Source organism: Leptopilina heterotoma, unplaced genomic scaffold (assembly GCF_015476425.1).
Source record: "Leptopilina heterotoma isolate Lh14 unplaced genomic scaffold, ASM1547642v1 Lhet_6, whole genome shotgun sequence".
In the NCBI taxonomy this organism is placed as follows: domain Eukaryota; kingdom Metazoa; phylum Arthropoda; class Insecta; order Hymenoptera; family Figitidae; genus Leptopilina; species Leptopilina heterotoma.
The window spans coordinates 700,465-715,687 of record NW_025111137.1 but is presented as its reverse complement, the minus strand read 5'-3'; the positions used below and the strand labels follow the sequence as shown (position 1 = coordinate 715,687).

Here is a 15,223-nt window from a genome sequence, read left to right as displayed (position 1 = left end):
TTTTTTAATTTTAATTTTTTAAATAAAAGTATATTTCAATACGAACAATTTAAGAGGTCATAAACTAAAATCCGTTAAGAACAAGCAGAGATATATATTTTTCAAAAAAAAGTACAAAAAAATTAAAAATCCAATATGTCCGCCAATTTTTGAAATTTTTTAAAATCGCTTGGGGATTTTATTTATTACCACCAGAGGATATAATCTACCCAATTTCAACCGAATCCCAAAACCTAATAAAATTTTTTGTGTTGAACTGACGTGGAATACACCATAAATAAATAAATTTCAATAAATTTTAAATTTTTATTTTAAAAAATTTGAATTTAAAATAATTTGAATTAAAAATTCTGAAGAAGTTCGATTCTAAACAGTTTTTATACAAATTTTTTCAAATTAGTTGAATTTTTTAATATATATATATTTAAATAAAAATCTTTAGAGTAATTCAAATTTGAAAAAAATGAATCGTAAATAAGTGGCTTTCAGAATTATTTTGAGTAAACTTTCTTTTTCTCTTTGAATAATTAGTAATTCTGAAATATTCTTCTCCAAAATTAATTAAGAATAATTTATGTGGAAAAAAAATTTTGTTAGAAATCCTAGGAAATAATTGAATTAAAATTTTGTAAATAATTTGGGTAAAGTTACAGTAGCAGTTGTTATAAATAATTAAATTTCAAAGTGTATTAAATTCGAAAGTTTAAAAATTTTAAATTCCTTTTGGAAAATAGTAATCTTGGCCTTTTTTGCACTTTTAAAGCAAGATCTCTTAACTCACATAAATTAATAATAACAAATATTGTATCTGACACACTTAATTTTTTGAATTTACAGCAAATTAATTCTTTTTTAAATAATTATGGATCCTTACTTGACCTTATACATTTTGTAATTTTTATAATTATTTGTTACATTTAGTTCAAGTTGAAATTTTGTTGGAGGTAGATAAAAACCAGTCTCTTTTATTGTTTATTATTGATGGAAAATTAGATGGAAATTTTAATTAAATTTATATTATTTCAGCCAGTATTGCAGTTCATTTCTTTTGTAATTTTCTTTAGATTAAAATGTTTTTTTTTGTTAAGAACATTTTCGTCGGTACAAATTTAAATAAATAAATAAAATAATAAATATTATAATGATATTTGATATTAATTAATAATATTTATCTGAAAAAAACTATTGATATTTCAAAGATTTTTATAATTAAAAATATTCATAAATCAATGTATCAGAAATTTTTTTCTGATCCTTGGAGCGTAAAAAATAATTTCTTTACCTAGATTGAAATGAATCAAATAATTAGTTCAAAGACTTTAAATTTAAAAATTGCCGTGAATATTTTTTTAATAAATTTTTGTTGGTTTTTACTTTCAATTTTCATTTTACTTTTATTTTCATTTTCTCTTTCATTTTCATTCTGTTGAATTTTTATTTATAGTTTCATTTTCACTTTCATAGATTTTTAATTACACTATCATTTTCACATAATTTTTTTTTACTTTCTATCAAAGTGAAAGTGAAAATTTCTCAAACTGAAAGTGAAAGTGAAAATAAAAATCTACTAGTTTTTGCAGTGAAAATAAATATCCATCAAAGTAAAAATAAAGTTTAATATAAAGAACCAATTAAAATGAAAATAAAAGTGAAAATAAAAATCTATCATAGTGAAATAAAAATGAAAGTGAAAATGAAATTACATAATCAGAATAACAAAAAGTTTTAATGCTTGGTAGCCCTGGGTAGCTCCTGGTAGCACGAAGGTTATCTAAAAAGTTCTTTAAAGTTTTCTAACCGTTGGAAAAACCATTTCTTTATTAATCTTTAAAAGAATCTTTATTCACAATTCAAAAAAATTTTGATTGACTTTTTCTCTGCCAGAAATTTTGTTTCTCGTCGCTATTTTTTTTCCTCTCCCATTAGTGAAAGATTTTCACTGAACAGATAGATATATCCGTCGGTGAAGATTTAACAGTTGCGACAGGTGGAGCTTGAGTACATTTCATGGTCTTAGGAGTAGTCGTGGTGACATGGAGTGTCTAGTTTTGGGGGAAATTTGGGGTTGATACCACGTCATACGTATAAGCCGCAGCTGTCAGCGGGTGGAAACGTGACTAGCATGCTTCCAGTTCCAAAAGCCACCTTATTACCACCCTACGACTCTGCCTTTTCTCATTATCCCCTTAGCGGTTTCCGTCGAGCATATATGAGGGGGGGTCGAGAATATTTGAAAAATTCAATCTTTCCATTTATTCTTCATGCACGATTGCACTTACACTGATCAAGATAATAAAAATATTCCCCAGATCAATATCTTAGATCAAAATCTCTTCTATCAAATTACTCAAAATCAAACTGGGTTAATCAAACTAGATTATGATAATCGTTCTTTATTTCTTTGCCTTTTGTTTGTTTTTTTTCGAGAAAATTCCCCCCCCCCTCCCCCTCGAAGGTTACGTTTGATTTTATACTTGGGTTGCGTGTTATTACCCCCCTCGCACCGTGAAAGCGTGTTGACACGCTATAAAAACCGCTATCGAGAAATCCTTTACCCGCAAAAAGTCACCCCTTGGTACCCGGCACCGTGCCGGAGGTTTGCCGTGCTAATAAAAAAATAAACTACCGCGTAACTCAATTTTACGCCGCCTTTGCGGTCGTTCACATAAAAGACCATACAACTCTTTTTACAAGTTTTCTTCTTTCATTTCGTGTGGAAAAAATTGACATTGAATAATGAAAGAAAAAATTGAAAATTTATTTCGAAAATAAAAGTGGGAAGCAACAAGTCTTGGAATTATTTTGACAATATAACGAACTATGAGAGGTAAAATTGTAACACTGAATAATAGATGAAATTATAACATAAAATGTTATGACTTGTAAAATTATAACTTTAAAAACAATAATGGTTTTCTATCTGTAAAAAAAGTTACGCTTTTTAAAAATAAATTTTTTGGAAGAAATTGCAGTTTTCGATTAATAATTTTATTACTATTTACAATCCATTATTATTAAGAAAAGTCAAGTTGAATTACGAAACGTGAGATTCAATATGGACGTATATTCTTCACCTGAGAACACCAAGGTCACCAGTAGGTGGCACTTTAGTTCCTTCGTAAAAATTCTCCCGCCATCTGGTGGCGGCTTTGGCGTTCTCCAGTAGAAAAATTAAATTACCATTTTATATTAAAATATGTAGGAATTAAAATAATTTTAAATTTTAAATTAAAAAAGAAATTTATTATTATGACTGTTGATTAAATTATAATTTTACAGTTTTTCTAAAATGCAATTTCTATTTTTTTGTTTTCTAAAACTTTCAAGATTTCAAGATTAAAAATTCACATTAAAAAAAAATATTTGTTACAATATGAATATGTAATAAAAGTAATTAGAAATAATTATACTTCTAGAAAATTATTAAAATTTCACAAATTTAAAATAAAAATCATTTTTGAAATAAAAACATGTTAGAACCTGTAAAATAAATTTTAGAATTTAAAATTTGGTAAAAAATTTTGTTTTAGAAATCAGAACTTGTTAGAAAAACATTTTTTTGGAAAAAGATTTCATGACAAATCGTTTTTTTTAGAAATAGGCGTTGTTTGTTGTTTTTTAAATCTAATATCTTCAAAATTTCTAAATTAAATTATTCAAAACTTCAATATTTTTGTCAAATTAATATTTAAATCTTACATATTGTTATTTATTTTTCCACAGGAATTAAAATTTCAAATAATTTTAATGTAAAAATCTTTCAAATTTAATTACTTTTAAAAATTCTACAACTGCAATTCTTCCAAAATTCAATAAGTTTATAATATTTTAAAATAAAATTATTCAAAACTTTAAGAATTTGTATAGATAAATAATATATTAGTTATTTTTTATGGTATACATTTAAATTTTATTATACTTTAACTTTCATTAAAATTTTCAAAGATTTTCAATTAATTTTTAATTCATTATTCTTAGAAACTTCTACGATAATTCAATAATTTGAATACAAAAATTTTTGTAAAATTCAATCATATTTTCCAAATTTTTAGTTACATTTCATCAAAAATACAAATCATACTTATTTAAAAGTAATTTTGAAATGTGAAAAAATAAATTTCTGTAAAATTTAAATTTTATTTAAATGAAATTTGACAAAATTTACAATTGTTTCAATTTTTTAAAACTATTTTTGGGAATTAAACTATCTTCAAAAAATTATGATTACAATTTTTCAAAAACTTCGTTTTTTCATGATTTATAAATTAGATTTTTTAAATATAAATATAAGTAATTTTTTATTTAATATAATATATTTAAATACTTGTTTTTTATTTGTCCACAAGAATTAAAATTTCGAAAAACTTCCTTTTCAAACGTTTTGGAATTTAATCATTTCTAAACATTATAATTGCAATTCTTTCAAAATGCAATTAACTTTTCGAAGTTTTAAATAAAATTAAATAAATAATAAAGTTTTCCTTTCAAATTGAGAGGATTTTCCTCTATCATATTTGCTATTAAATGTCATTTTTTAAACAATTTGAAGCTGTGTTGAGAAAAACAAAAAACAACTTAAAAAGTTGTTTTTGAAAGTAATTTTCTAGGTTAAAAAAATTTCAAATAAAAAAAATCTTTTTTTTGTTGATGAATATTCGTATAATTAAAAATATAATGTAAAAGTCATTGTTGACAGCAATTTTCTTCTTACTTTGATATTTTATTTTTTTTTCGGTCTTGTCATGACAATTCGTGTTGCAAAACAATTTGGAATCCAAAAGGCCTAACTTCGCACGTGAGAACAGAATATCTCGTTATTATTATTATATAATTATTAGTGATAAAATTATAATTGACAGAAATATAATTGATTAAATTATAATTAATTAAATTATTACTGCTAAAATTAGAAAAGGTAAAATTCTAAGAACTAAAAATCTGTTCCCAAAAAAATTGTATTTCTCTAAATAAAAAGTAAAGAAAACCGGCACGCGTCTAAAATATGTAGAGAAGCGTGCCGGATGAATAAAAAAAAAAGAATAAAAACAATTCTCGTATTTATGTAACATATCGTGCTCTTATTGTGAACCCTCCACCACGTGAAATGGGCACAAAATAACACAATTACACATTGCCCTCAAACCTACCCTTTTTCGTCCGTTTACTATATACTCATCCTCACTCCCCTCCATTTTGGATGATCCTTTCCCTCGTTGAGCATAGAGTCTCTGCATACTCTTTTCACCTTTCCCCTTTTTTTAACTCTCACCAATTTTTTCTCTCTCTTTTTCTCTCTTCCTATTCTACACCCTTCCGGAAAAAAGGTTCGTGCCGCTCGTTACAAGTCTATTCAAACGTCAAGGAAAAGTGTGGCGCGTGCCATTTGACCACGAGGATTGAGTGGATCGTTCTTTTTTCAAATTTTATGACTAATTTATTTTATCGAACGTATAAGTGGTTTATTTCCTATTCACTTTTCTTTTTAACCCCCTCGTTTTCAGAATGAACCAAAATTAAGTTAATTATCCGACAATTTTTTTATTTATTTTTTTTTTGGGGGGAATAGTTATTTAATTGAAATGTGAATTTCGAAAAGGGTGACACCTAAAAAAACGTTATATCAATTTTAAATTCATATAATATAATTATAAAAAATAAAATAAAAATAAATAAATAAATAAACTAAGAAAATATAATGAAAATAAAAATAAATAAAATAAGAAAATAAAAAATATAATATAAATATAAATTCATATATGGACGGAAAAGTTTATCTATTCCGTCTCAGTGAAAATTTATTTACTACTGATTTTAATTTTTGATTTTATTGTTGACATTTATATAGCACTTGTTGTCTGATTGAAATTAGCTATACTACTCAAAAATCAGATTTAATTATTATATAAAGTTTTGGCTGACTATTATCGTTTTTACTACTCAATTTTATTTCTGAATTAATCAACCATTTTATATATTTCCAACACTTATATCAACGAAATTAAACTATACTGTCTGTCTTAAATTAGTTTTACTACTCGAGAAAACAAATTAAATATCTTATTACATCAATTTTGAATCAATAACAAATTTTTTACTTACAATTTTAACATCTAAATTGACTTGACACTCTGTATTTTGTTCATGCCTATATTTACAGTTTTAAACTATTCTGTCCGACTAAAATTAGTTTCACTATTTAAATAATTAATTTTAATAACTTATTTGTACTTAATTAGAAAAGTCATTTTGTCTGACTAAAATATTTTTTACTACTAATTTTATGATCTGAACTAACTTGACACTTTTTACTTTATAACACTTACATTTACGATTTTACTCTTCTGTCTACTTAAAATTCATTTTACTACTTAAATAATAATAAAAGCAATTTTGTCTGACTAAAACACTTTTCTACTACTGATTTTAATTTTTGAATTGATTTTCTCTTTTGTATTCTTTTAACGCTTAAATTTTCGAAAGTTAAATATTTCTCTCTGACTGAAATTAGTTTTACTCCTTAAATAATAATCAATCTGAATAAGAAATAAAATAGTTATATGTATGACATTTTTGAATTTTGAATCGATTTTCTATTTTGTAGTCTTTTTTCTCTTCAATTTACAATTTTAAACAATTGCCTGACTAAAATTATTTTTACTACTTAAATAAAATTGTAGTCTGTCTAAAATTTTCATCTAACATTTGATAGTTTAAAAAGTACGAGTTTTTTAAAATTCACAGTTCAAGTGCATTAAGTAATTAATTAATTTCAAGAAACAAATCTTGGTCTCAGACTTGACAAAATAATATTCATATAAGAGAACAAACTGAAGAAATCTGTAATGAAAAAAATCGAAAAAGAACAATACAAATTCTGGGCATACTTCGACAACTTGGACACGATTTGGTATTTATATACTTGAAAAAGTTATTGCACTTAATATGGAAGGTTGTGTATAGCTAAAAATGGGAGAAGGAGTGGAAGGAAAGGCCAGCTTTAAGTTCGGTGTTCATTTCAAGGGACGAGCGCACTTTTATAAAGTTTGTCGTGTACTAATCCCCCTGGCCCTGATCCCCTACTGTCGCGTCGTCCCGAATCGCTTCTCTGTCGGAGAAACTTCATCAGGACGTCATTTCGCGTATCCAGGCCTCGATCCCCCGCTTATGTCTTCTCTCTCTCTCTCTCTCTCCCTCTCTCTTTCTCTCTTTATAACACACGAGTGTACCACCCCGCGTAAATTGGATTACGATACGTGACGTCATTAGCTGTATGCTTTATTTAGGCTGAGAGTTAACCCCCCCCCCCCTTACCCACCCCTCTTCTCTAATCATCCACGTACTTTTCTTATAATCCACAAGACGAAAATCCCATGGATTTTTCTACTCTTTTCTTGCATTAATTTTGAATAAATGAATCGAGAAATAAAATGCGAAGAAAAAACGATGAAGAAATTTTGATTATAAATATTTTTAATGAAAAATTAAAAAATCGCAAATTTATAAACTTTTTACACCATTTTTGGATAGTTCATTTTTTTGCCTGACCGAAATCTTCCTTGCTCTCTAAAATTTAATTAATAAAACTGTTTACTAATTTGAATCAGTGACTGACTTTTTTCTTTTGATTAAGTAAATTTTTTTTATAACACTGTAAAAAGAAGGCATCTTATTTTAAAATACTTTGGTAATCACTTTTAAGTTGTTTCCAAAAAGTTATCAAAAGCATCTTAAAATGCATTTGTTTCTAAGATGGAAGTTGGAAAAATAAAATGTTTTAAACGTTTTAAAAGTGACTACAATGTATTTTAAGATGCTTGTTTTTGCAGTGAAATTAGTAGAAATGACAATTTATTAATTTCAAATTGGTAAATATTTTTCACTAATTTAAATTTAGAGAGTGGTTACTTAATTAAGAGCTTATTAATTAACTGCAAAGAATCTTAAAATTTATGTCTGACTGAAAGTTACCCCATCTACTAAATTTACGGTTTAAAAGAATCTACTTTAACTAATAATATTTACAAAAAAACATTTTATACTATTCGGCCTGACTAAATCTTATAATGACTGTCTAAATCAACGATTATTAAAATATGTTGGACTGAAATTGATTTATACTACTTATTTTTATAATCATAGAACGCTTACTAACTCCTAAAAATTAAAATTATGAATTTGAACTATTCTGTCTGGCTAAAGTATTTTTTACTACTTAAGCAATCAATATTTTAGTAACGATTACAACAGTTTTTGTCTGACTAAAACTTTTTTTTACTACTGATACTACTTGAAAATTGATTTTTGACACTATATATTCTCTTAACACTTGGTTCTATAAATTGAAACTGATTTGTCTAATTACAGTAAAATTTACTACTTAAATAATTAAATTTAAAAAATTAAATGATTAAATTTAATCCTATCTGAATGAAACCTTTTTTTACTACTGGTTTTAATTTCTGAATTGAATTTTGACTTCGAATTCCTTTAAATTTACATTCACGTAGTTTAGCTGCTCCGTCTGACTAAAATTAATTTTACTACTTAAAAATCAGATTTAAAAACTGATGAAAGTCATTCTATTCTGTCTGACTGAAACATTTTTTACTATTGATTTTAATATCCGAGTTGATTTTTGACTCCTTATTCTTTTCAAAATTTACATTTACAGTTTTTTTGCAGTTCCGTCTGACTAAAACTAGTTTTACTACTTAAAAAAGTAGTAGAACTTTATAGTTCCTGTCTGACTGGTATCATTTTTTACTACTGAATTATTTTTTTTATCTAAACAAAACTAACATTTTCTATGAATTATACTATTAAAAACAATCTTCCAATTGAACTTTCTATTTTCACCTAATAAACAAGTATAATTCAAGACTGAAAAAAAAATTTCTGAATTTAAAAATAAATAGGCACTAAGTGTCTATTTTAGAATATTTGTTAATAATTTTAATTAGTAACTGACTTTCTTCTTTCGAATTAGTCAATTTTATGAATAAATTAGTAGAAATTACTATTTATTAATAAAATTTACTAACTCAAAAGGAAAAATTCAGCTACTAATTCAATTGAGTAAACATTTATACTAATAAAACAGGTAAATAAAAACTAATAAAAAGAGCATTAGAGAGTATATATTTTTAATTTCAGAATTAATTTTTTTCGATAAAGTAGGTAGAATTTGTTTTCGTTTCAAAAGAAAATGAATGAAGAAAGGAAAAAAATTAAAATTAAAAAATAGAAAACAGTGCTTATTAATTAATCAACAATTTCTAACAAGGTGATGATAAATCAAGAGGAAAATAAAGCTTCATACGTATTTCGCTGAAAGGCGTATACTTACAAATAAAGCGTTCACATAAAACATTTTGCAGAAAAGAAGAAATAGGGAAATCATTGCCGAGGATAAATTAGTAGCTAAGTTGGTCATATCTATAATATGGAAACGTGTAGTTTTATGAACATGCAATGGATATCACGTGACAAACGCGATCGTATACGTGTCACACGAGTGACCAGCTAAATTAGATATGAGTGTAACCCCTGCACGATATATATATATATATATATATATTCATATTATACACGTATATACGTGTAAAGGAAAGTTTTTTCCCAGAAAATTTCTTATGATCGTGGGAGAGTCGAAATTTACTCGTTATAGAGAATTTAAAAATTAAATATAAGGAAATTAAACACACGTTCCTCGGTAATATTATTCTCGATCAACAGTGTTGGTTTAGGTAATAATTAGGAATTTATTAAATAATAGAGAATTATATGCGAGAAACCATTTTCTATACATAACAAGTGGAATATTATATGATTTTACATAGAAATTAAATTATCGTAGATAATTAGTTAAACGGGATATTTTTCCTGGCGCTTAATTACTTCATAATTTTTATTCATTGAGTAAAAAATATTTGGGAGATTTTTTTAAAGATTTCTCCATTAAACCAAATTTTTATTTAACAGCTTTTTTCATAAAATTTAATTAGTGGAGTTTCAAATTTATTCTCATTAAAGTTACTTTTGAATGCGAAATTTTTGTTAGATTTAAATTTAAACTGATCTGTCTGACAAATATTATATTTACTACTTAAATAAACAAATTTAATAAATAATTCCTTCATAGGCTTTTTTAATTCAGTAAATTCAGTTCTGTCTGACTAAAAATTCTTTTACTACTGATTTTTATATCTAAATCGATCGATATCTTTCTATCTTCTACAATTTAACCGTTTTTTACATTTCTGTCTGACCAAATTGGTCTCTACTACTGAATTTGCTATATTTATAAATAAGAACTAAGTTTTGAAGGCAATAGAAATATAATTTAAAAAGTCATATTTTAAACTCGATCATTTAAAATTAATGTTAAATGAGAATTTTTCAATTAAAATTGAGACTGTTATATCTAAAAAATTTTTGTCTGGCTGAAACTATTTTTACTACTAATCTTAATTTCTGAATTGATTTTCTACTTTGCATTTTTTTACATTAAAATTTTACGAATATTATAATTGTTGTGTCTGACTAAAATTATTTTAACTACTTGAATAATGAATTTGAATAAGAATTTCTTTTTGGCTGACTAAAACTTCTTTTACTAATGACTTTTTATTCTAAATTTATTTTTTTACTTTCAATATTTTACAGTTATTATGGCTTTTATACTTTACTGTCTGACCAGAACCGATTTCTACTACTGAATTTGACGATTTTGTTAATAAAAATTTTTTTTCAAAAGGAATATAATTTATTTAGTCAATTTTCAAATTGGCGGCGATATTTTTCTCTCGACTGCTTTGTTTAGTAAATAGCGAATTTGTAAAATAAAAGTTCGGCATTTTAAAGTTCACATCAAATTAAAATTTGTAAAAAAAATAAATGTAAAAATATAAAATTTATATTTAATAACTGATGTTTGGATAAAATTTAACTTTTCGCATTTTACATTTTTTTCCAATAAAAAGTTTATTAAATGCGAATTTTGTAATAAAATTTCGTTGAGTAATAATTTGTTAAATTAGCAATTATCTGATGCGTATATTTTATTAGTTAAAAATTGTAATTAATAAGAAAACTAATGAATGAGTATTTAAAAATTGAAAATTTGGTTTAATAAAAATTTAGTTTGATAAAAATTTAGCGTAACGAAAATTTGACTTAATGATGAAAATTAGGAATTAGGGGTTTTTTTAATAGAAAAAGGGGAGGATTACCAAAAATCTATATCAATTTTAATTAATTATTCGCACTTTAAAAATAATTTTATTTTTCTTATATATATGAGAGAAAATATCTCCTTGACAATGTAATCTGCAGATGGTAAATCAACTGTCAAGTTATCAGTTAATAATTAATATCGATAGAGTTATAAATGAAGCGCACTTTTCTCTCTCTCTCTCTTTCTCTTTCTTGCTCAACTGTATACAATGATTCTCTCATAGACTTTTTGAATAAAATATCAACTGTCCAGTGACTGACATCTTTCCAAATATTTGTGAGGAAGATATAGAGATAGCATAAAAAGAAGGAGAAAGACAGATCGAGAAATTGCCAGAAGTGAAAAAGGGAGATTAGTAACAGTGAGTAGGAATTCGTGTCTAATATCCATTTTCATTTATTTGAAGGGATACATACAAATATATGTTGCGAAATAGGAATCAATAATAAAGGGAATTTGATTCAAGTTCCATTGAATCATTCATGAGTGGAAGTAATTTTTCGAGAGCCAATTCAAGTGTTACTTGAACAACTTTAAATTTACAACTTGACTGCAAAAACAATTTTATATTTTCCTTCTATAAAGAAAAATAACTTAAAAATTTTTTCGATCGATAATTTCTTTAATAAAGCTAAGCCTTCACTCCACGACACAGAGCCACGTCAGAGTGTTACAATCAGTCGCATATGTCGAGATTCATTCAACTATAATTTTTAGTATATAATATAAATCATAATAAACTATAAAAATGTATAAAACATTGACATAAAAACAATTTAAAGTAAAAAATTGTAGGATATAATTAATTTCCATTTTCAATATACAAGTTATTATTAACATTATTATTATTAATGCTAGTATTATTACTATATTATTTGTATTATAGTATTAGTGCTATATTATTTTTACTAAAATTATTACTGTATTATTATTAAAATTATAATATTATTCATATATTGCTTGTGTGGGAAAATGGAATTAATTCATTCATGTCTGGATGGTTTGATTTGTTGTAGAGGGCAACAAGTGCCCGACCCCTGGTTGCACTGGGCAGGGTCACGTGACCGGACTCTATTCGCACCACCGCAGGTAAACAATTATCAGTAATTAACTGTCGACGTGCTCCGTTGGTTTCTCCATGTCGATTAACCGTCCATTTGAACGTGCCTAATTAATATCTCCATTATCTATCCTTCGATTCAATACCTTTTGAGAGGGGTGATAATTACCCTCTCACTTCATTTACAATAAATTATTATTGATACAATGTATCCCTTAATATCCCTCCTTTCAATTTTTTAATTATTATTATTGGTATTATTGGAAAGGAAATTCGAAAAAAGGAGAAAAAAATGGACACTGTTTTAATTGTAGTTTTTTTCTCAAATATATAGAATTTTAGTTCACAAACTTAAGAGTTTCAAGTTTATTTTTTTATTTTTAGAAATTTTCACTTTCCTTTTTACTTTTCAAGCTTTTCATTTTCATTTTGACTTATATTCATTTTTGCTTTGTCAAGTATTCATCGTCATTTTCGTTTTCACTTTTAAAGGTTCTTATTTTGAACTCTGACAAAAATTTATTTGACAAATTTTCTTTTTCACAGACTCATTTTCACTTGCACTATTGGAGATTTTCAATTTTACAGATTTTCTTTTACTTTGACAGTTTATCACTTACACTTTCACTGGATTTTAGTTTTTATTTTCATTTTAATTTCTATTTTTGCTTCGCCAGATTTATTGCTTAATTTCATTTTTATTTTGGAATAAAATAATTATTACTACTTTCGTATATTAGAAAAATTTAAATTGTCTGCAAATGTATTAAACTGAAAATTAAAACGAAAATGAAAATATGTAACAAAATCTGAAAATAAAAGTAAAACTAAAAGTTGAAATGAAAGAGAAAATGAAAAACTGTCAAATTGAAATTAAAAATGGAAATGATAGTAATAATGGTAGTGAAGATAAAAGTAAAAATGAAATGGAAAATTAAAGTAAAAGTTTAAGTAAAAATTAATGTAAAAATGAAAGTGAAAATGAAAGAGAAAATGAATATGTACCAAAGCGAAAGTATAAAGATGTAAAGGAAAGTAAAAAAATGAAAGTGAAAATAAGAGAGAAAATGAAAGTGAAAATGAAATTATAAGTCGAAGAAAATTACAAAGTCGCACTGTAAAAACAAGTGTCTCAATGTAAGACGTTTTGTCCCCACTTTTGAAACATTTGAGGTGTTTTACCTCAAAATTACTAAGGTAAAACACCTCAAATGTTTCAAAAGTGGGGACAGAAACGTCTTACATTGAGACACTGTTTTTACAGTGCGGCCTCAAGATTAAAAATATTACATTTAGGTATAGTTTATGCAGTTTATATTTTCTATAATTTCTATAATTAAAATAAAACATTGTTTTCTTTCACAGCCTTTCCGGTTGTCCACGCAAAGATAAACTGACTCCAGAGAGTGAGTATTAGAAAGAAAATTTTTCTTCATTCTTAACGTAGCTATTAGTGCATCTTCAGTTTACACAAGAGTGCATCGGCGCCTTTTACTGGTTCAAATCGGCAAGGAAATTTATTCACAATTATTTCATATCTTTCCAAACACTTATTATTGAAACGTAACTGTGTTAGTATGTAATAACCGCTTAAATAATAATTTCAAATATCAATTTTCAAGAAAAATTTAAATAATAATTTTCAAGAACAATTTTAAATAATAATTTAAAATAACAAGTTAAAATAATAATTTTAAGAACCAAAAATTGGAAAAAATAATAATCGAAAAAGTTATAAAAATAAAAAAAATGAATTTCCTTGCTGAAAATTTTATTGTTGAAAAGAGAAAAAAAAGAAAAAGTCGTAAGCGAAAATAAAAGGAGCCGCGCTCGCGTAAATGTTTTGTTATATATTCTTTGTGCTTTTTTGTTTTTGCGGGGTAGAGAGCTTTATTTATTGTGTTCATATTTTGTTTTAATTTAACATTTTGTTCTGTAGTTCATTATAGTAGAGAGTTTATCACCACACTTGACTTGATTTTGTTGCCGTACTACTTTTTTGGAGAACTCGAGACCCCGAGACACGGGCGATATACCGGAATGTACACACGCCAGAATCAAAAAAAAAATATGAAGAATCTCAACAAATCGAGTAATATTGTCAACATATTTCAATATATAATTCATGAATATTTATAAAAACATGAACAGTGCGCATTTATTAATGTTGGACTTTATTTTCCCAAAGAAAAAGAATGCGCTTTCTTTTATGATAGATTTTATCTTATACATGACTTTTTAATTCTGTTCATCAAATATTTTTTTTTGAGTTCTTTGACTTCAAAAATCATTCAATATTTTTTCATTTACGATTTTATATTTCAGTATTTAATCATTCAATACTCAGTCATTCAGTATTTGAATTTTCAGTGATTAATCTTTCAATATTTAATCATTCAATAATTTTTAAGAATTTAATAATTCAATATTTGATCAAGCAGTATTTTATTACTCAGTACTTATATTCACTCAATTTTATAAAAAAGAAATTTTTATTATAAAGTTTAGTCTTTAAAATTATAAGACATTCATTTTTAACAGTTAGTACTTTTAGTGAACGCGCATCGATATTTATCTAAATTTCACGAAATTGTGATTAAAAGTCATCACAAATCAATTTTGAAAATAAATTCGGAAATCGTTTGGTAAATTCTCAAAAAATTTTAAGGTAAATTTTAAATTATTTTATTCTATTATAATATAAATCTCAACTTATAAAATCTTATACTCAGATAGTACGGAATATTGCTGCAAGCTTAATGTAAAATATTGCCAAGCTTGCAGCGGAAGATTGCTGCAAGCTTGCCTTATATAGCAAAGAACACTCTTCAGCAAGCTTTCGGTGAAAAGTTGTTGTAATCTTCCTGTAAAATATTCCTGTAATCTTTATATGAAAGATTGCTTTAATATTGCAAAGAATAATTGCT

General features: G+C 25.5%; 1 protein-coding gene across 10 annotated transcripts in view; it reads left to right on the top strand.

Annotated features, from left to right (window-relative positions):
- LOC122509236 (mucin-5AC-like) overlaps nt 1-15,223 on the top strand; it is a 659,214-nt gene that overhangs the window by 622,839 nt on the left and 21,152 nt on the right. For all 10 annotated transcript variants that reach the window (XM_043623113.1, XM_043623110.1, XM_043623109.1 and 7 more), the window contains 2 exons: nt 12,253-12,325; nt 13,662-13,702. In XM_043623113.1, coding sequence (XP_043479048.1) covers nt 12,253-12,325; nt 13,662-13,702 — 114 coding nt within the window. The remainder of the gene's footprint in view (nt 1-12,252; nt 12,326-13,661; nt 13,703-15,223) is intronic.